Source organism: Macaca thibetana, chromosome 1 (genome assembly GCF_024542745.1).
Source record: "Macaca thibetana thibetana isolate TM-01 chromosome 1, ASM2454274v1, whole genome shotgun sequence".
Lineage (NCBI taxonomy): Eukaryota > Metazoa > Chordata > Mammalia > Primates > Cercopithecidae > Macaca > Macaca thibetana.
The window spans coordinates 186,443,126-186,466,384 of record NC_065578.1 but is presented as its reverse complement, the minus strand read 5'-3'; the positions used below and the strand labels follow the sequence as shown (position 1 = coordinate 186,466,384).

The 23,259-nt window shown below is 41.5% G+C and overlaps 1 protein-coding gene across 2 annotated transcripts in view; it reads left to right on the top strand.

Moving 5' to 3' along the window:
- The window catches only part of PAPPA2 (pappalysin 2), a 298,413-nt gene extending 276,698 nt beyond the window's left edge, over positions 1-21,715 (top strand). For both annotated transcript variants that reach the window (XM_050766967.1, XM_050766964.1), the window contains 2 exons: positions 16,277-16,375; positions 18,485-21,715. In XM_050766967.1, the coding sequence (XP_050622924.1) occupies positions 16,277-16,375; positions 18,485-18,559 (174 nt within the window). In that variant the 3' untranslated portion in view covers positions 18,560-21,715. The remainder of the gene's footprint in view (positions 1-16,276; positions 16,376-18,484) is intronic.
- The last annotated feature ends 1,544 nt before the right edge of the window (positions 21,716-23,259 follow it).

Sequence of the window (23,259 nt, the reverse complement as noted above, 5' to 3'; positions counted from 1 at the left end):
TCACGGTGGCAAAATTGAACCATGGGGATCAGGGTGTTACCATCTCTCACCTGAACTAATGTAACAGCCACCTCACCAAACTGAAGAAGTGCAGAGAGGAGAAAAGAGCCCGAATACAAAATTATGTCTTCAATAGGATAGTATTTGTTTGCTGGGTGTGATGATGAGAGAGGAGTTAAAGATAAAGTAAACGGGATTGGAAAGGTGGCAGTGGTGGATGACAGTACCGTGGGCTTGCCTCTTAAACTGTCTCAGTTTGCTCTGAAATAAGCTCAGTCAACAGTTTATCAACACACATTGCTTGAACATCTGCTGTGGGGAACAAAAAGACCTGGTTGCTGCCTGCATAGTTGGAGGTGTGTGCTATTTGTATGTGTTTTTGTTGCTGTATCTATTTTGAATGTCTGGTTAACCAGTTTCTAGTTAGCAGGGGCCATATTGAATTTTTCTGTGTTTATACTGCCACACACCCAATCAAATTTAATAGTAAATACCCTAAAAGTAGTTAATAAATATTCACATTTGGCTAAGTGATGCTCATTTTATTCTCTTCTTTGGCTGTTCTTGTAATATATTTCTTGGGAAATTTCTTATGCATTAAATATAGAATATTGCAGTTCAGAGCTAGAATTAGTATTTTATTTGTAATTTATTTTTTAATTAGAGAAACCAAGTAGTAAACTGAATATGCATTAACCAGATGTGAAAGCCTTTGAACAAACAGAGATGAAATCGACTCCCCAATGTCCTCATCTTTGCCTGCCAGTTTGGAAGTTTAAAATACTTAAGTTTAATTTTCACCTCTATTGCTCATTCCCCAAGTGACCTTGGGGCATGACCCTTTGTCTCATTTTCCCCATCAGTGGAATATGGATAATCATATTAATCTGCCTCACCAGGCGATGTGAGGACTAATTAAAAATGAGATTAGATTCAACTGAAGTCTTTCTAATGTGAAAAATATTAAACTTGGTCATGCATGTCTGAAATGCTGTTAGGATCTGGGAATGGTCTCTGGCTTTGGAACTGCTTGTGACCCTGATGACATTACAGCTAAGACTGGAGTGCCTGCAGGCTGCCCGTCTTACTCATTGGCCAGATTGCCTCTGACCTGGTTCCATGTCCTGTGGGCCCAGTCTGAGGGCCAGCCCTGTGTAGAATTGACTGGTAACTGAATAACAGAAGCTAATGATCTGTTCACTTCTTAGTGCTTCTTCAGAGGCTTGCTTCCTGCCTTTCCTCCTCTTACCTCCTCTTCCTGACAGGATCTCTGGGAATTCTTTGGATTGATCCATCACTAAAATCGTCAGATTGATAAATTTACCAAATAACTTATGTGTTTTGCTCATACTTACTTCACCTAGGCAGACAATGCCCTGATACACAGAGCTGGCATTTCCAATTGTGTTTTATAGGTACCTACCTCTACTAGGTAATTTTAGGGGTGTTATGCATGGTCTCATTTCTCCCCTGAGTACTTGTCTTCCAAATATGGTTCATAAAGTACCAAAGTTTTTGTAATTAAATTCATATCTTGCCTTATTCTTTTATCTTTTATTTAATTGCAGATACATATTAGTCCTTGACCCTCTAGTATGTCAGCTGCTTTCCAGAGGAATAGGAAAATATGCAGATACTGTGGCAGGGATGGAGACATTGGTTATGAGGGTCGTTAGAAGGTGCAACGAGTTCAGCATGAAGGTGGGGATGATAAGAAAAGAAAGGAGAGACTAGGAGACTCAAGACCAACTTAGATACAGCATTGCTGCTATACCTTAGCTACCAATAGAATCTAAGACATAATTAGGTACTGCAGATAACTTTGATTATTGTATATTTTGTTTGCCTTGAAACCACGTTATGTATTCTATCCCCATAGATGGGCAAGGTAAATGGTAAGATCCGAGATTAGAGAACACCGTTAAGAAAGAGGAAGAATGTCAAATCATTAGGTAGCCACTTTGGGAGGGCTGCGCTCCACTCTCACAGACAGAGAACCATTGATACAAAGAGTATCCAGGCACATTTAGCTCACGAAACAAACAAAAAAGACAACTGGGGATTGTTCAGTATATTTAATAACATTATTTAGTGTTTTTAGCATTCCAGGTCACACTATGAGGAATTATCACCACTGCTACCATCCTTATCTTACTGATGAGGAAACTGAGGGGCTGAGAATTTAATTAACTTCCCAAATCTCCTGAGCTAGCAAATGTGAACCTCAGTAAATGAACCTCAGTAGTGTGATTCTAGAGTCCACGTTCTTAGACTAGTAGGAAGATTAAAAGCAAAGGAACAAATAAATGATGTATAAATTAGAAATGACTTTTAGAAAATACAACTGAGAGATGAAGATGAGGTGCTGACCACCTGTTAGGAACCCTTTCTGGGCTTGCAAGATTTAAGCCAGAATAAATGGAAAAGGAGATATGCCAATAAACTCTGCTTAGCAAGGATCAGAGACCAAGAAAATGAAAGCAGAGAACATGTTGTGAAACAGATGCAGTCAATCAGTGATGAGTGGATAAGATACACAGACAAGCATCCTGGAGATAAAGGGAATGTAAACAAGACACTCACACAGAGAATAGGTTCCATATGGGTGAAAGTGAGACTGGATGGACCAACCAGTTAGGGGAGAAAGGAACAGCTGGGCCAATAAATCAGGATGGTGTAGCAGGTTGAGGATCAGAAGCACAATGATCAGCCACACAAACTGAACTGTCCGAAGACATGGGAACTAAATATTAGACTGAAGCTAAAAGAAACAAGACTACTGGCAAGAAAACATTCTAGAATAAATATGACACCTCCCTCTTGCCATTTTTCAAGTCAACTGGTCCTGGATATTGCTGGGGATGATAAAATGGTTATGTCTAAATTGTAGAAAAAGTCTGGCAGAAACTGGACAGGATAGAAAGTGTGTGGTGCCCCTCTAGACCTGTGTTTTTATATATAGGAAAAAGGAAAATGTGTAAAGCTTCTCACTATGCCCTGGGACAGGTCTTGCTGCCTGATCAAGATCTATGTCCCATGACTCAGACCTTTGATTGTGGTAAGGATACTTTCTAGATAGATTTTCAGTGATCAAATTATTTTAGAAAAGTGTATCATAATTTGAATAGTCAATGTCATAGATAAGCTTTCATCTCCACTGGTCTTCTGCCCACATATGGCCATTCAAGTGGTCCTGACAACTTTCCTTCACAATACCCCTCCTATCTGCCTTTTTCTATTCCATGTTATGACCAGCCAATTCTGTTCTTCTTCGTTCATATTGCTTGAACTCAACTCCTACTTGGCCCTGGCCCCTGCGGTTGTCTCCTGAACGTTCCCTGTATTATCCCCAGATCTAACCTTCAAAACACAGCTTTTACCATTTCTTCTTCTGAAAAAAAAAAAAAAAAAACCAAAAAAAAAAAAACAAAAACAACAACAAAAAAAACTTTAGTTTTTCCCTATTGTCTTCAGAATACAGACAAAATTCCTCTGGATGGAGATTTTTACTTAGTTCCAGACTTGCATCATTAATATTTGAAGCAGAAAAACGCAGATATATATTTTCTTTCTCCATCTGAAATGTCAGCTTATATTTGGCCTTCCTGCTGAGGTTATTCTCCCCATTTCTCTGCCAAAATCCTATCCATTCTTCAAAGATTAGGTTTAATCCCATGTACCCCATAAAGCTTTTCTAAAATGCTACAGGCAGGTCCTCTTTCTGCACTGCTATCATTCTTATTAGTGGTACCATTAATTACTGTGGGAACTGACCCTCATTTACCTATGATTTCTTTCCTATGGTTTTAGGTGCAGTTCAGATTCTGTATTACACAGCACTTCATGCCACAATGACTTCTTTGAGGCAAATACTTTGTCACCCAGGAACCTTCCGTGGTGCCTTGTACATAGCAGACACACTAAATATGTATTGATCAAATATGCCAGGATTCTAACAACTAACCCTATGCCTGGCTTATAGTAAAATAAATGTTAATTTACTGTATAAAGTAATTTTGGCAAAATGTGAATGGTTTTTTCTGGATAATTATAAAAGAGTTTTCTATTTTTCCTTAAAAAAACACTATATAATACATTTCTCATGGCTATCTGTGACACCGACTTTTCCTTAGACAGAAGATGGCTGCCTCATTCTCATAGTTTCAGTGGGAGGTTAGACCAGGTGTACAGTACCGAGCAGTAGAGTGAGGCATATTGTTAATACATGATAGCAATGCTGGAGGCAGCATGAGCATATCAGGATGGTCAGGGTACAGGCCTGAACACCGGACAGTGGCTCTATCCTTGGACACATTCTTTATCATCATGATTAGGCACATTATGATCAGACATATTCCTTAACAGCGCCAGTTTTTATTTTTTTCACCTGTAAAATGGTCATGATAATGGGTCCAATAACAGAGTTATTCCAAGGGTTCATAAAATCACATGTACAAACCTTGTAGTATACACCACACACCTATATAAAATAAAAATAGCATTTTGCTTCTTTATAATGGTTTGTAGTTTGTAAAGACAGTTTTACCTTTAGGTTTGCTCCTTTCACCTGAAGATTTCAGATAAATTGTGTCCATCTATATGTGTGTATAATGTAAAAATATACTTTATGTTACAGATCTATAATATAGATTATATATTATTAATTATACACATAATATAATACATGAGAAAGAGAGAAGCATATATATGTATCATATGTATTTACCACATCTATGTGTATGTGTATATAAGTACATACAAATATATACATACAAATATATGTATACAGTTGCATATACATACATATGCACAAGCATTGCATAGATATGAAAGAGAATAAAAGAGAGAAAACAGGTGCTATGAACACTAACAAAAGGCTGGGCATGGTGGCTCATGCCTGTAATCCCAGCACTTTGGGAGGCCAAGGCGGGTGAATCACGAGGTCAGGGGTTCGAGACTAGCCTGGCCAACATGGTGAAAGCCCGTCTCTACTAAAAATACAAAAAATTAGCTGGGCATGATGGTGGGCACCTGCAGTCCTAGCTACTTGGCAGGCTGAGGCAAGAGAATCTTTTGAACCCAGGAGATGGAGGTTGCAGTGAGCTGAGATTGCACCACTGCACTCCAGCCTGGGCAACAGTGCAAGACTCTGTCAAAAAAAGAAGAAAGAAAGAGAGAAGGAAGGAAGGAAGGAAGGAAGGAAGGAAGGAAGGAAGGAAGGAAGGAAGGAAGGAAGGAAGGAAGGAAGGAAGGAAGGGAGGGAGGGAGGGAGGGAGGGAGGGAGGGAGGGAGGGAGGGAGGGAGGGAGGGAGGGAGGGAGGGAGGGAGGGAGGGAAGGAAGGAAGAACACTAACAAAAACTCAAAGAAATGTAGAATAAAGCTAGTTTACCCCAAAATGAAACGCTTTCATCTTTGTAAAGAGCTGGATGTGGTATCAGAATGGGAAAAGGCTTGTCAACTGCTGTGCTTTCTTTAAACAATTCTCACCCTAGCAGTCTCTGCTTTCTCCTCAAAATTCCTCTCAGTGTACTTGATTGCTGAGAAAGAGAGGGAAGGATGGAAGGAGGAAGGAGGGAGAGAATGAGAGAGAATGGGAAAGAAAAAAAAAATAAGATGCTCAGCAAACAGCAGGAGGGCCAAGAAAAATATTTAATCCAAACAGGGCATATGGTCATTTCCTCCCACAGTCTGCATTCCCAGTCACCTTCCACAGGCGGGCTCGGGGAGCCAAGAAATGCTGGACTGCCTGGCATGTGCCTGCATGTGGTGGACAGGCAGGGGTGAGCACGCATGCTGGGGCTGTGGTGGAACATTCTGGTCACCAGCTCAGGCCTGCCTCAGCCTCCCATGAACTGAAGGCTGGCTGAGGAACCAGGAGACAGAGACGGAGGGAAGTCCAAACAGGACCTAAGAGACTGTCCCAGGCCTTCTTGCAGGGTCACATGCTTTTCCTTTCTTCCCCCAGCTGCAGGTTATCTATCCCTGACTTGTACCTGTCTCCTCATCCTTTCATCTCCCACAGCTATATGAGCTCCATCCAGACAGAGCATGTACCGCCTCATGTTTCAATTATGTGGGGTGTAGCCCTTGTGCAACAGCTGGCCAAGGGCCCAGAGAAGGGGGGCACAGTGAGTGGCCACCTAGAGAGGTGACCAGAGAAAAGCACTGGAAGTTCCCACCTTACTGGGCAGGGTGCCTGCAGTGGCCTGAAATTCTTCTCTCAATTTCATTCATCTGTAGCCTTAAGTCTGATATCTGGAAGAGTCTACTGTGAATGAGCCTATGACTGGAAGGCCATTCCAAGCTATTTTCATGTGATATTTTGGGGTGAGTAATTGATAGTGAAAACAAATACCTGGGAGGCAAGGGGACAAGATAGGGGAAATAATTGGGCATAGTGGTTTATACCTGTAGTCCCAGCTACTTGGGAGACTGAGGCAGGAGGATTGCTTGAGCCCAAGGGTTTGGGACCAGCCTGGACAACATAGCCAGACACCATCTCTTAAAAAATAAATTTTTTTAAAAAAACAGACAAACAAATAGATGACAGGGGGAATGTTGACCTTATCCTGGAGGAAAGGTAAGAGGAGTGAAAAACAAGAACTGTTCTGAGTTTTTAGTTTTATAGAGTTAATTCTGGAGAGAATTCACTAGTTTAATCCATCAGATATTCATTAAGCACCTATTGTAATGTACTGGATACTGTGCTGATGCACAGGGTTTATTGCTGATGGAGGAAGAGGGAACAGAAAAGAGACGAAAATGGAAGTGTTCCTGCCCCCATGGTCCTTGCAGAGTTGCGGCCTCTTGTGTTCAATGTTTCTATGCCTGACCTTGAAACACAGTTGGTTGGCTCCAATTAGCTGAAAAGGAAGCAGGATATTCCCTAAACAAACGATTGTTAATCCATTGATTGTTTAAAGAAGAGAGCCAAATGTCATGCATTAAGACTGTATCTGAAGACCTTGCAGGCCATCACTCCCACCATGAAAGCAAGAAAAAGGAAATTATAAGAACTCATGAGCCTATCAGCCCTGCAATGAAGACACCAGTGAAGTCTGATGGTATGTCATTATTAATTCTTGTAGGAGCCCACGATGAGTCCACTTGATGGACTGCTGCTGTTCCTGGGCAGCGTTTTAAGAAGCATTGCTGTGTGCTTAGAGGAGGAGGAAGGGTGACAGTGCCATAAAAACAGACTTTGACAGCAAAGGACTGGGAATCACTGGAATAAAATCTTGACTAATGAATTGTACAGGATCAGCTTCACTGGAGAAAAAGGGGTCACATGGAGGATAGCAAACACTGATGGAGGAGCACACAAAAGTTTTTTGTTTCTTTGTTTGTTTGTTTTAGGACATGGAGTTGGGTTTGGTGTGGAAGGGTCGAGGAGTGATCCAGTGCAGAAGGAATAAAGGTGGTCAGGGGAGTGGAGCACTGGGTGCCTTCACAGCCTTCAAAGTGTGTCTTATATAGTTTGGTAACAGGTGAGGGAAGAGATAGGGCAAAGGGTACCCAACGCCTTACCATCAGCAAGGCCTCTGAGGCAGAGGAGGGCAAAGACACATTCCCATCAGGAAAGGCTCAGGCTGCAGCTCTCAACAGAAGGGCCACTTCTTGCAGAAGTTCTGTTGTTTTCAGTAGGGCCCTATGCAGGGATGTTCTGTCCTTAAGGAGCCGGGCTTCAACTTCGAGCTGGTGTTTTTCTTGCACAAATGTGCACGAATGTCATGTGAACACTGTCTTGCCCATCTTCACCCTTTAGGACTATAACTCCATCCACCAGCACTGCCCCCCTACTGGCCTTGAGGTGGGCAAGACCACTCATATAGAACTGTGTCTCTCCCAGAGGAGAGACTACATGGGGAAGCAGGTCAGTGTGTGCTTGCACTGAGGTAGAGAGTTTGTGTGACTTTGAGTCTTTATTTGCAACTATTTGAAAGGGGCCGTGAGGTTAGTTTTGGCTGAAAAGTAAGTCCCAGAGAGTCTCCTCACCTTCCTGTTTTCCTTCAGCACATATCAGAGAAGAAATGTCTGTGTGATGGTTTGGGATTTTTTTCAGAGACTAAGACACCCAAGTCACCACTGTGGTTTTTGAAGAGAGCCCTAGTTTCCAGGAGCCAATCAGGCCATTCCTTTTCTGTTTTTATAAGTTTCAAAACTATTTCCCTTGTCACCTGACTGTCTGTTTCATGACTCAGGTACATGCATTGGTGGTAAAAGTGAATGGGGCAGGAGGCTCTCAGGAATGAAGCATGACTGGTTTTGACTCTAAGGTGTTGGTGGCAGAATCTTGAAGTTTTCTGACTAGAGTCTCTAGGGAGACAATTCAGGCACCAACCTGCAATGGTAAAAGCAATGGTAGTTTTCTTGCTGCTTTCATAAAATTATGAATTATTGAATGCTTTCTATGGGTCAGGCATTGTGTTATGTGTTTCACCTCCATTTGCTCATTTATTTCTTGCAGCAATTCTGTGAGGTAGGTGCTATTTTTCTCATTCACTAACAAGAACACTGCTACTCGTTGTTAAGAAATTTTCTCAGATTCTAATTGTTGGTAAGGAGCAGAGCTGGGATCTGAGCATAGGTTTATGTAAAACCATATGCTGTGCTTTTCCTTTTCTTTTCTTTTCTTTTTTTTTTTTTTTTTGAGACAGAGTCTCACTCTCGCCCAGGAGGAGTGCAGTGGTGTGATCTTGGCTCACTGCAATCTCCTCTTCCCAGGCTCAAGCGATTCTCCTGCCTCAGCCTCCCAAGTAGATGGGATTACAGGCATGTGCCACCGCACCTAGAGACAGAGTTTCGCCATGTTGGCCAGGCTGGTCTCAAACTCCTGGCCTCAGGTGATCCACCCACCTCAGCCTCCCAAAGTGCTGGGATTATAGGCATGAGCCACTGAACCTGGCCATATCCTGTGCTTTTAATTGCCATACTCTATAGCCTTGATCGTTTCTGGGGCAGGAACTATGACACCCTGGGTACCTTGGAGTAAGTGAAGTCAATACAGGTGAAAGATGTCTTTTTTATCTTACATTTGCTTGCTTTTCTTTTTTCATCTAATTTCTCTCAGAGGAGATTGCTTTTTGTCCTATTTGATTATTTCTAAGACTTTGCTTTGATCTTGGTGTCAAATGTAGATAAGCTGATTATAATCAGGCTTCTCTTTCAGCCCCTGCTGAGGTACATAGTTGCCTTTTTAGAGGGTCTAGTGGGTTGCACAGGCAGTGGTTTGAGGTCCTACACAGAAGATGTCCTACCACACATGGGCCAGTGATGCATGAGAGGCCACACAAGTAGACGTGCAGTCGGCATCCCTCTCATCATCCAGCAGGAGGTGTATCTTCATTGCCTTCCTTTCAATTACATCTTCTCATCTCTTGTTTGTAGATTCCACCCTTGCCCTTCCAGGAGATACTCCGTACAACTTCAACTGTTGGCTGAAAACACAGAAGATCCTTGATGTCTTACTGTTAGTGACTTAGCCAGGCCTGGATTTGAATCGTGTAGACTTCAGAGCTGGTAGGCAGGAGCAAATCTCTTGGCTCCCAAGTGAGCCGAGCTACCTGTGGAGCATCATAATGTGATTGTGTCATTCCATATCAGTCCTCATAAACACTATCTTTTTATTAAAGTACTAACAGGGTCACATAAAAACTCCCTACCTTACAAAGGGCCAAGACCTAGGCCTTTATTCCAGATCACCTATTAAAACCCAACCACTTGATCACAGATATTTGCAAACATTCCTAGGACAGCCATGGTTTACTGCTTTCTTTCTGCTCTGGTTTACAGTTTCTTCATTTTTGGCCTTTGGGAAATGTTCTTTTTCTTCTTATGATGCCAGATGTGAAACTGAGAGAATATTATTATGTTTTATCTAACATTTTAGATGGTTTATAGAGGGGTAATTTTTACATAGTATATTCTACTGCCTTGTCCTCCTTCCTGGCTGAAATGTAAGTATGATACGCCTCCAAATGGATGGATGTGTACCATGTTCTTCACCTAGAAGATGATCTACATATATATTATATACATACACATGACCTGCATATATATGTATATATGTGTATGGGTATATATATGTGATTTATCTCAACTCCAGTGTCTACAGTATATGCATTTATAGTAAGAAATGGACTGGATGCCCAGAAAATCTGGACCTGTGTCTAAGTTATGTGATTCTTATAAAGTAACATACCTAGCAAATTTTCTAGCAGTACAGGAATAATGAAAAGGAAGGATCTGGTCATAAAGTATGCTAAGGAAAAGTAGTTTGCCTCCCACTTCAAAATAGGACAATCATATTTATTTATTTGTTAACAACCTACATCAGTTACTAAACTAGTAGCTGGGACTACAAAGCTGATTAGATCCCAAGCCTTTGAAAATACATTCCAGAGGTTAAGCTCTATAATAAATATGTGGATAAAATATACCGTAACTCAGAGAAGGGACAGCCCTCTGAGTCCTGGAAGCCAGATGAAATTTTCCAGAGAAGATTGTTCCTAAGAAAGTATTCCTGCATAATCCATCTTGATATATGTCTATTTGAATTTTACATTTTCCAAGAAGACTTGCAGACCCACAAATGTGACATCATTGGAACCCTCCATCCCAAGGAATGAACAGTGGACGAGTGGAACAGCACCATTTCCTTTTTTCCGCACCTGACAGCAATGAGCAGCAAAACGTTTGGCTTTAGCATTCTGAGTCTTGGAAATAGGTGTTTCTGGGCTGCAGGCATCTGTTGATGTGATTGGAGCACAGTGTTGCTTTCTCCTGGGGATGTCAGCCTCTAGGGGAATATACCAAGCCCCAAGTCTCAGAAGGAGCAACAGTGCCAGGCAGCCTATTTGGGATAAACCTTGACCCACAGCTGAGAAAAATAGAAGTGAAGTTGTGGGCTGGGTGTGGTGGCTCACACCTGCAATCTCAGCACTTTGGGAGGCTGAGGCGGGTGGATCACCTGAGGTCAGGAGTTCGAGACCAGCCTGGCCAACATGGTGAAACCCCGTCTCTACTAGAAATACACAAAATTAGCCAGACGTGGTGGCTCGATCCTGTAATCCCAGCTGCTCGGGAGGCTGAGGCAGGAGAATCGCTTGAACCCAGGAGGCAGAGGTTGCAGTGAGCCGAGATCGCACCACTGCACTCCAGCCTGGGCAACAAAAGGCAAACTTCGTCTCAAAAAAAAGAGGAAGTGAAGTTGTGGGGGTCCAGAGGAACTGAGATTGTGCATGACCATTTCTTTGTCTCTGTGTCAGATTGCTAGGTTCACTTAATATACCCGTACCACGCCCCTTTTGTAAAGGTGCCGAAAGAATTTAAATTACCCTTATTTCCCAATAAATTAAAAGACTAATGAAACCATCAAATAAATAGTGGTGGTATGGCATAGTAGAAAGAACAGAAGACCTAATATCTAGAAATTTGGAATCTGTTCCCAGGATTGCTACTAACTATCCTTGAAAACAAGACAGTTCACCATTTTAAGACTTCATTTCATAATTTGTAAAATAAAGGGTGTCTACTAAATAATCTTCAAGGTGTTATCTGGCCTTAGAATTTCATATATCTATTGTCCTTCAAAAAAATAACTTCAACATACTGATTTGATTTCCTTTGGATATATACCCAGTTGTGGGATTGCTGGATCACATAGTTTACATTCCCAACAACAGTGTGAAAGGGTTCCCTTTCCTCCACATTCTCACAAGCACTCGCCTTTCATTGTTGTTGTTGTTGTTGCTGTTGTTGTTTTTGAGCCGGAGTTTCACTCTTGTCACCTAGACTGGAGTGCAATGACACAATCTGGACTCACTGCAACCTCTGCCTCCCGGGTTCAAGCGATTCTCCTGCCTCAGCCTCCCAAGTAACTGGGATTACAGGCAGGCACCACCACGCCCAGCTAGTTTTGTATTTTTAGTAGAGAGGAATTTCTCCATGTTTGTCAGGCTGGTCTCGAATTCCTGACTTCAGGTGGTCCACCCGCCTCGGCCTCCCAAAGTGCTGGGATTACAGGTGTGAGTCACCGTGCCTGGCAGTCTTTCATCTTTTTGATAAGCAACTATTGGTCTCATTATCAGGAGTCCCTGAGGAGCCCTACAGGCCCCCCAGGTTCTGCCCCCAAGATTCTAAGAGAGAGCTTGTACTAGGGCTCTAGTCTTAATGTTCTTTGCATTATTTGGATATGAAGCCCAGGATATGTGGGCACAACAAGGTAAATCATGGGATGCAAAGGAGATTGAAGATCAGGCCAGAAGTCACCGTTCATTGAAGAGCCAGAGAAAAAGAAAATTAGTGTACAGATTTGTGTACATTTACATAGAACTTCTATTTGCTGCAAGAACTCCATCAGGCACTGCACCATGCCTGCTTTGGAAAGGAGCTTCTTTGGGGCCTGATAGGACCGAATTAATATGAAGAAATTGAAGTGGCTCTGATTTGTCATTCACATAACGAGAAGATTTTTTTTTGAAAATGATGTGGAAGAGAGAAAATAGTGCTTGGCCTCAAGCAAAAATTTGATTAGCATCCTCTCTTGGTCTAAAACATTCATCAAGATAATAAAATAGGATTCAGTCCCATGCCTTGCCTTTAGAGATACAGTCCCTTTTGGCTAAGATTCCAACCTGTAGGTTAGTAAAGCAGAAGTTCTAAAGTCCAAACTAACCTTTCTAAAACATCAACGCAGTCTTGAGTTCTGTTGCAAGCTGTGGAAGAACGATGTTCTTAATCCGGTTCAAGAAAGAGAGATCTTATCAGCCAGTCAGTCAATGTTTGTGGAACTATTCCAGAGCCTGGGCTCTGTAATAGGCAGCCTGAGACCACTCACCCCTCTATTTCTTCTTCTTCTTAGATGGATCTTTCAGATTCCTCAGAATCATCCAGTCCTAAGCTCTTCTCCATAGGGCCTAGATGTTGTGGAGCCAGCTCCTGAAAGCAGATTTCCCTTACCCCCTAAATCTGGATTAGGTATTTAACTCCTGTTCACATCCTGATGCTACACTGAGCTATCACATGAGTTAAAAAAAAAATTTCTATGGTGGGTCCCCCCAAGGGCTGGAACTATGTTTCTTTTATCTCTGTGACCCCATAACAATGCCTGGCACATATAGGTGTGGAATAAAGAATATGGAATGATTGAATGGATGACTGTATATACCCATAGACAGCAGACAGGGCCGCACTATCTCTATGGCTAACTCCCCTCAGCAGCCTCAAAATGGGAAACTTCGCCAGGTTATATAACATGCAGAAGAAATTACGTTTGCTTTTGAGAAGTTTCCGAAGCGGTATTCGTAGGGCAGACTGACAGCCTTTCCTTTTCGTATTCCACCGCTTGCACACAGTCATTATTTGTCCATTTCATCTGCCTGGAAAACAGTTAGAAAAGCCATGGCAAGAAAAGGCTTCCTATAGCAATGAAAATCGATATCGTTAGGCTCATACATCATAAGAGGAGTAGTCCAAGTGCTCTCTCAGATTTAAGTATTCACTATAGGTATAATAGGGCTTGCCTTTCTGGCTCAAAGATAAATCATCTCTGAGGGATGTGTGTGTGTGTGTGTGTGTGTGTGTGTGTGTGTGTGTGTGTGTGTGTGTGTGTGTGTTTTAAAGGAGGCACATTTAGCAAAGGGGAGAGTTTTTCTATACAGTGAAATTAATATAGAGTTATGTTAATGACTTTGGGTTGTATATGTTGTTAAAAGGCAAAAAGATGGGTGTTTTATAAAGATATTTTTCTCTTACTAAGATGGTTAAAATAAAAATTAAAAAGTGACCCTTACCAGGATAAGCTTCAGATATTTGAAAAGTGCACTTATGTGAAACGCTTTATTTTCTGATGTTACAGGATAAGCAAGGTATACATACGGGCGGTGAAGTTCACCTATGTACACATTGTGCAGAGAAACCAAGCCCAGTACCTTTTCTTGGAAAAGATGCCTGTGGGTTAGAGTGATATCCTAAGACTGACATCTTTCAATTATTGAAATTAAAATTTTCTAGTCTATATTCAATCTTCAGATATTTTTAAATTTGGGATCAATTAGTCATTTTTCCTTTCCTATTTTTTTCATTGTAACCTTGGACTCAAACTGTCAAGCTTCCCAGGCACATGTTGCCATAGGAGACTCTGTTTGTTGAGGGTGGAGTAGTTGTTTTTGGCAGGTTGGGGGAGGAGCAATTAATTCTAATAGGTATATAGTAAATTAAACACTTGGATCTTTCTAGCCTTTTTTCTGTATTTCTGCTCTTTTCTATAAACTTCATTCTCTTTCCAGATGACTCTTTAAGAGCAGAAGAGAAGGAGCTTTTAGAAGTAATTCCCAGGCTATAGCAAAGGAAGTCCAGTGGGGCCTGGAGAAGGTCACTTAGGTCATTACTGCTCTTTTCAACATACATTCTCTAACGTTTTTGAGATTAGAAGTGACCCTTGGTGAAGACTTTAGAAAGAAAAATTCCCTGGGATCCTTTACTAACCCATTCAAATACTTAGATTGTTCTTATGAAAAGAAAGATATCTTTAGATATACCTTTAATTTCCATTCTGAATACCAGACTTATACATGTAAGAAAAGTATTTTGGGTGCTTCTTAGATTTTAATAGACAATTACATGGAAAAAAAAGAAGAAACTTAGTCAGTCAGGGTTGGAGGGAAAGTAACAGATGTAGTGTTAGATGAATAAGATACACTCCAAACACTTGAAAAAAGAAAAATAAAACTCTGGGGAAACTCCATAGTTGTATCCAGTCATCCTGCGAGAACCCAAGAGCATCTATAGGTGTTAAGGATACACTAGTTATCTTTGACTTCGATTATTTGGCTGCAGTTCAGGACCTGAGTCTTGATTCTATAGTAATTCCAAGTTCTCTAGAGCCAGAATAACTGGTTACAGCATTAAGGACAAATGCGCATCACAGAATCTTCGTCTTTTATCCCAGTGAGGCCTGTGTTGAAAACAGAATTAATTTTCACTTCCTGCTCACAACTGACATTGCTATGCAGCTGTGCAGCAGCTGTTGAGTTCCACCCCACAAGTAGCAGCTTCTCAGCAGTTGGCAAACTGGTATACATCTGGAATGATGTTCAAATGACCTCAGGATCCCATAGAATAAATCAAAACATTGAAGTAATAACTTGGATAAACTTGTTCTGATGTAACTCAATTGCTGAGAGTTATTTAATGGCCATTTTTGAGTTGAGTGAACTCAAGAGTTCTGTGGCCCAAAGAGTTTGACCACAAGATGTTTCTTAGGACTTTATGGCTGAGCATCGCTCAGGATGAGGAGCAGCCCATTTATTGAGTAGGTGGGCTGGCTGATGTACCCTCCAGGGTACAGCAGGACAGCGTTTCCCTCCAGAGGTAGTTTTCTGGAGAAATAATGCACTGGGCTGCCGAGCTATTTTTTAACAACTTTTTGCTGTTCTTATTGTACATTCTCTTTTGGGGTGAAACACTCCATTAACTCTGGTTTGGCCTGGACCCCTTTCCCACTTTAGTTCGTGCTGACTTACTGCAGTAACAGTAGTGGATGGAAACAGAACAGCTTTCTCTGCTCTAACCCTGTGTCTAGTTTCTGTGCATGAGTTGGCTGTACCTGTGGGAATATTTGTGTTACAGCACTGGTGTCCTCAACCCGAGCACCACTGCGGGCTGGACAGACACCATTTGAGTCTTTGTAGCACCCAAGGACTACTCAGGTCTCTAAGTATCAGTCTTCAGTGCACCAGGAGAGGGGTGGAGGTTAATATGTGAGAAGCACTACAAAGTCAAGATACATGACATCTAATACTAAGCTGTATCTGACACTTGCTATGTGACCTGGGCAATTCTTATCGTCTCTATGCATCCTCATTTCCTCATTAAAAACCAGGACTTTTAGCGCCAACTGCACTACTGCACAGGCTTTCTCCCATGCTCAACAGAGTTAAAAATATGTGGAACTGTTTTGTAACCTACATAATATAAAGACCTCTTATTACAAGAAGGCAGAAAAGTTGATCAAAGAGTTTAAATGACCTATCTCAGACCTTAGAACAGGCCAGGAGCAGTGCTGCCAGTGAAATGTGACAATTACTTGGACCTAGTGGACTTGAGATTTTTTCAACTTCTTGCAAATGTTAGTTCAATCTGTATCCTACACCTTTGGTGCTTTTCTGTAATATCTCTGGAGTTTTATGGATTATGCTGGGATGGGAGGAGTGGCAGAGTTAAACAAGACATAATAAGACTGTACTGAGATGTTGCCTTCTAACCTCCCTACAGCCCTTCCAAGCAGATGGTTGGTGTGACACTATCAACAACCGAGCCTACTGCCACTATGACGGGGGAGACTGCTGCTCTTCCACACTCTCCTCCAAGAAGGTGAGTGAGAGAACCTGGAGATGGGGGAGGCAGTGGCTTCAGTAATAAAGGCAGGGTCTTTGGCTAGCTCTCCTTCATGGTGTGTAATAATGGGTTTGTATTCAACAATTAGGAGGGAACTATAATGGACAAACATTGGAGCTTTTAAAGTGACAGGTTTAAGGGTAGCATAGGTTCTTAGACAACCCCAGTTCTTTGTCGGTTCAGTGATTCTTTCAGAAAAGCCATGGTTTTTGCTACGGAAAGACTCATACCTGCTTATCATTGGCCAAGAAATGTCTCTGTAGGCAGGGAAAGTAATCGTCTTTACCCCTGGGTGAGGTGGGATTACCAACAAAGTGCTGTTCAGTTACTATCCGTCTTCATAATTACATTAAGAATTTTATATAGTGTATTACAAGCATCTCGCAGACACATGTTAAATGGCTGCCACCAATCACCTGAGCACTCTCTGGATTGTATCCTGAGCAATAATCCTTTCTTAATGCCCTTTATCCCTGTCATTCTTGGCTCTGTTAAATTAGCAGATAGGCTCAAGCTAAGCCTTATAAAATAGAATAAGCTGAAATTTTGTAATAATATGGATAAAAATCTAAGTGCTCCAAAGGTATTTGAAGCTAGTTGGGTCAATATGATAAATCTGAAATAAGCAAGAGGTGTTATTTCCTTCCTTGTATGTGTCTCCACGATAAAACCACACCTACCATGATCACCTACATGCAGACTTGAATACTACATCTCTTCCTCGCTAATGTTTAATCCTCACTCAATATGTGGCAGGCACTGTTCTCGCCACTTATGTGAATCAACTTATTTAATGCAGAGTGCTCAGGGGCTCATCATATCACTATTTAATTTGGCTCTCTTTTGCAATAAAAACCAATAAATACTAAACTAAGAAACAGATCAAGAGCTTGGACCGAAGGTCAGAAATCTGGCCAGCTATCTCTGTACAGGAAGACAAGATAACTTAGGAAAAAATAAAGCAGTTCTCTCCCCATCTCACACTCTGAAAATCTAGTAATTGTCTGTAATAAATTTCAGTGCCTGTGGCCAGCATACACAGGAATTAGGATCGAAAAGGCACTTCACCCGTCTGATGACTCCTAAATCACATTTTAAAGTAATGTGCAAATATGCTGGAAAATCTCCCCACACAACCCCACCCATTCTCCTACCCACTTGCCCAATCACTAAGCCCATCTCTTTAGTGTGCTTGGACTAGTATTGTATGTGATATGCCTATTTATTTTTATCTCATTAGATTGTTAATGCCCTAAAGGGAAAAATCATTGCCACTTTTATATCACATTTCCCAAATGCCCAATTTTCTCTGATGCTAGTTATGGACACTCAAAAAGTAGCATTTATCTGTCTGTAGCAGTGCAAGCAGAAGAGAGTAACTTTTTCCAGACTATCTCTGGCATAAGGAAGAGATAGTTACATAGAAGGAAGGCAATACAGCCACAAACAATGGGTGGGGAGATGTATTATTCCACCAAGCCAAAGTATATCCTGGGCTCAAGAAGAGCAAAAACTCATCCTTTATGAGGGTGGCAAAGATGTTCCTATTGTTCCGAGAACACTGAGGATTTGGAGTTGGAGAGCTCGTCGTTAGCTAGTCTCGGCTTCCCACATAGTAGTGTCATTACCTTGAATTAAGTCACCCCACATCTCTTGCCCTTCCCTGTAAAGAGAAAATGCTAATGCCACCTATTCATCTTTCCTACTTCACAGGGAAAGTGACAGTAACAGTAAGAGCAGGATTTTTAGTTATGAGTAGTAATATTAGAACTGATAGAATAGTAGTTATAAATGCTTGGCAATATAGAAGAGCTTTATACTCATATTATTTAAATCACACAAACACCCTCTGGGGTAGTTTCTATTGTCCTCCCCAGTTCATATATGAGAAAAGTGAAGCAAGGAACAATTACCTTGCCAAAGCTACATGGTGACATGATGTGTGAGTGGGAAAACTGTGTGTTAATTTCCAGTTTGTGATATTAGCACATAATTCTACAGTTCCTCTGGGACCAAGTGAGGAAAGTGAAAGCTGGTTGAAAAGTGTGAAGCTATCACATTTCAACTTCCCTTTCATTCCCCTAGGTCATTCCATTTGCTGCTGACTGTGACCTGGATGAGTGCACCTGCCGGGACCCCAAGGCAGAAGAAAATCAGTAACTGTGGGAACAAGCAAGCCCCTCCCTCCACTGCCTCAGAGGCAGTAAGAAAGAGAGGCTGACCCAGGAGGAAACAAAGGGTGAATGAAGAACAGTCATGAAATGGAGGAAGGAGGAAGAGCATGAAGGATCTTATAAGAAATGCCAGAGGATATTGATAGGTGCCAACTAGTTCATCGAATAGCCCAAGTAGGAGAGAATCATAGGCACAAGTTTCTTTAAAGTGGCAGTTGATTAACATGGAAGGGGAAATACAATAGATACATAAGGACCCTCCTCCCTCATTTATATTCTATTAAATACTATCTTCAACTCTTACCCTGCTCCCCACTCTACACCCTGCCAACTATTCAGTCCCACCCAACTTGTAAACCATTACCAAAATACTAGAGGAGAAATTGGCAGGGATACTCTGTTAATGCCCATTTCGAATGAATTGCCATCTTTCAGAGCTTGTCTGCTCTCAACTGGCTTTTTTTCTTTTTGTGTAGTTGCCCTTAAATAATGAAGTTAGTTATTAATTCTTTATAAGTATTTAAACATAATTATATAAATATATTATATATATTATATTTTTTGCTGTTTACTAAGCTAAAAGTTATTCATTGTTCCACACATGCTGCTGTGAAGTTCACATTCAAAATGAATGCTGAGACTTTGAGGACAGAAAGGCAACTTATTTTCCCATCTTTCTATGGATGGGGATTGGCAGGTTGAATGGGAAGTGCAGAAGGAGAGACAGTAGTTAAATGAAATTCTGGATGCTAGCATGTAAAGCTAATCATCTTTTTGTTATGACCTGGGAGTTGGGCCCATTTTATGACCAAGGAGATGGAGAGTCGGAATGGTGGTACTAAGAGGCATAGGAAGTTGGGTCTGAGTACCATTGGTGATGGGTCCAGGAGAACTAGACTATGGTTCTTGAATATCTGTCCACAAAGAATATACTAACTTGTGTCCACTTCTCAGAACTCCCAATTGGAGTTGGTGAGACCCAGGATTTTCTGCACTTCCATACATGCCTGTTCCAAGTGTGGCTGTCAGCCAGTCAGCAAGTTTGTACTATGGCCCATTCTCTGATCACCAGGATTACAGGAACTCACACGCTCCTCATACTTGGCCTGTAGTCCCACTTCTTGTTAGAAGTCTCCAAGTCTGGCCATCACTCACAGTCACATGACCAAATGTTGATTTTTCTGGGGGAAAAATGTTATGGAAATGACATAGGAGAAAGGTAGGAGGAGACGAAAGAACAGGCAAGAACTGTCAGGGTTAAATCCAGGCCCAGGGAATGAGAATGGAAGTGATCAGGGAGACTCGGTTCTTGTTCCAAGTCTCCAAAGAAGACCAAAGTGGGTCCCTTGAGCAATGAAGAATCTGAGATAAATTCTCTTGAAGTATCATGTACAAAATCTGTGAGCTGGAGATTTTGACTTGAGCAAGTTATAGAAATGCATGGAGCAAGGGTGACACTCTGTGGGGAGACAGAAGAATTTCAGCTATTTAAGGTCCATTTTGTTGTTTTTACCCTTTCTTATCCAATAGATGGACTGCACATGAAATGACCACATTAAGCCTCTCTCTATTTACGTCCCAGGCTCACTGGGATGTAGTCTGTTGCAGTTACATTTTCTTGTAATGGTTTCTGGATTAGACCCTAGGGAAAGAGAGTAAGGAGCCAATTTCTGTTTAACATTCTAGTTTTACTCATTTTAGGAAAGCTATGAGGCTTGTCTCCCTTGAAGTTTCTTCTCCAATGGAAACCAAGAACAGACAAAATTTAGAGCTCAACTGTGGTCTCTTCCCATCCTTCTGCTCTTTTTGCTTTGACCACAGTTTTTCTACTCTTCCCATCAACACTAGAGCAATGGCTGTGCAAATAGGAATAGGAAATACTATCACAACTATAGAAATATTATCCATACTATCATGTAGGGAAGAACAATACCCTGAAAGGGAGTAAAACACGAATAAGGCGATGTACCCACATTAATCTGTGGGTTTGTGGAATGAGGGTGGCAAAGTTATTGGGAAAAGGAAAGAGCAGAGTTCACCCATTCAAAAAAAAACCTTTTGTCCTCTAATCACTAGCATAAAGAAAGTGTCGTTCAGATACCATTCATTGTCTTGGACCATGCTTAGTGCCTCCAAGAAGACAAACATATTTATTATTGGGATTCTGATAGGCTTCAATATGCAAAGGACAATGGAAAAGTTTAGACACTCTATTTTCAAAATTTTATAAAATTGCTTTCTTGGGGAAAATGTCCAAATTGCTGGACGTGTGCTAAGTTCTGCCTTGGGGAATCCTACCTTGTCTGAGATTGATGCAGAGGAATTGTTATCCTGGGCATTACTCAGCTCAGGAACATGGAGCCTGTGGTTCACGCCAGTGTGTGTCTTTATACGGTCTCTCCACAAGAGCAACAGTAAGAACATTTCTGTTTTAAACTTCTTTTTAAAATATTTCATTCTCTGCAATTCACCACTGCTCTGGGAAGGCAAAAGGAAAGTTCCTGTTGTGTGTGAAAAGCCTCTTAGGCTATAAGGCTTCCCAGCCATAGTCAGCTGTAGCTATTCAGAGACAGCAGGTTCTTCCAGTCTTTGTTCCTGGGACCTGATGTTTTGGGGAACTCAGGTCACTGATAAAGTGGAAGGACTAAGACGCTGTGGTCACAGATCCCAGTAACATCAACTCACACTCACTCCATGTGGTGGTCCACATTCTGCTGCTCTTATCCACCCATGTGGTCATTGACAGCCTTTCTCAGAGACTCTTCTGTGTGTTTGATTGTGCGCAGGTGGCCCAGGGCTAGCTGGCTCTGACAACTGGCATGACAGCTTCCAATCAGAAAGGCAGCTAAGGGGACAGGGTGAGGAGAATGGGCAGATTCTGACAGAAATGAAAGTAAGGGGATTGTGAAAGTAAAGAGCTCTTCCTGATTCTCTTCTTCTCTTTTTTCTATTATAAGGCATTGAACTTGGCACTTCCTGTATTCTTTGTGATCACTATTGAGTGCATTAGTTAACACCCAAGGGGATGGCTTGATTGGGAATGTAGTGAAAGGAGCTGATCTACTGTATTGTAATGTAAAACAGCTACAGCCAGTTATTTTGTAAGATTATAAGATGTTCATTAAAAAATCAGCACACAAAATATGATGTGTCTTGGTGTCTCTTTGTTTAAATCATTTCATCACTTTCTAATCACTTTCCATTGTCTTGTGCCGGGTCCGGGCAACAGTCATTATTTATTTGATTGATTAGTCATTTCTTTTAGTCATTTAAAAATAATTTGTTAAGTAAATAGAATGTGTAAGGAAGATGAACATGAAAGCCCATAAGAAGACATGGCATATATGAAAGTAGAATGTGAGGTAGGAATGTCAAATGTCTCCTGAGTTTTGAAATAAAGTGCAAGAATGACTTACAGTTCAGAGGAAGTAGGGCTCACTCCTGGATGCCAAAGGTAGGCAGCATTTAGAAACTGGTTGGGGAAGGATGCATATGATCTGACAGGCAGAAATGGGGGTGGGGAGAGGAGAGTCCAGGCAAGGTAAATAAGAGGGTTGAAGCTGTGGAGGTAGGAATGGGATCGGTGTGCATTATGGAACATCAGTGAGGCATCCAGCTTAGCTGGAAGGTAGAACTATAAGCTAGCATGTACCATACGTTTGGTAAATACAGAATCTTACTTAATTCTTACAACAGAGCTGCAAATAACATATTCTCACTTCACAAATAAGAACGGTAAGCCACAGCCTGGTAGAGAAAGTTCTTCAAGATCATATGAAGGGAGTTAGCCTGGTTCTGTGGGACACCAAGATGTTAGAAGGAAAAGAAAAATGGTGATTAATAGGATGGAGAGAGGCGAAATGAAATGTCAAGGATGATGCCTCTGCATTAAATACACAATCTGAAAGCTTGTCAAGAGGAAAGCTAGCAGGAGCAGGCTTTTAAAGGAAGAGTATTCATTTGCTCTTTCAATAAACTCAGGTTGAGGGCCAGATAGGAAATGCCATCCAAAGCAGTATTCAGAATCCTAGAGGAGGCTTCTGCAGTTGGGGCCAGTTTGCAGAGTTTTCTGGCCACACCAGTCACCACCTGGCTACTGGAAGGGCTGAGTAGATATCTCAGCACACCTATGAGCCATGTGGAAAGAACTGTGGAATGGACAGTTGAGAATGTGAGCTTGGACTTGGGAGAGAGGTTTGTGGTTAGAAATAAACATTTGAGAGAGAGAAAAAAGCATCTTCTTTATGATTTACTAAGTGCTTTCATATGGTTTATGGCTACCCACAGGTTAGGCAGAGCAAGGACAGTTTTGTTTTGTTTCTTTTCATTTTACAGATGAAGAAAGCGAGTGTCTGTGAGGTTACAGGAAAATTTAAGTTCACATATCTAAGTGCACGTTGGGGTGGGAATCCAAGTTCTTTGTCCCCAAATGTAATATTTTCTACTGCACAGTGTTCAGCCTGCTAGGCCAAAGAGTAAACCCAGATCCATTTGCAATGTGAAAGTTTAATGTCTTTTTACCAGTTTATGTTTCAAGGTGCTCATTGCTTTCCTTGTGGCTTTTTTAGTAGCTAAGCCTATTTTCTCTCCTGCCTGTTGTTCATAGCAAATGGTAGGAAAACTGAGGGCAAACCTTCTTGAGCACCCTTCCAGGGCCCTCTCCTCATGCCAGGCCCTGAGTATAAG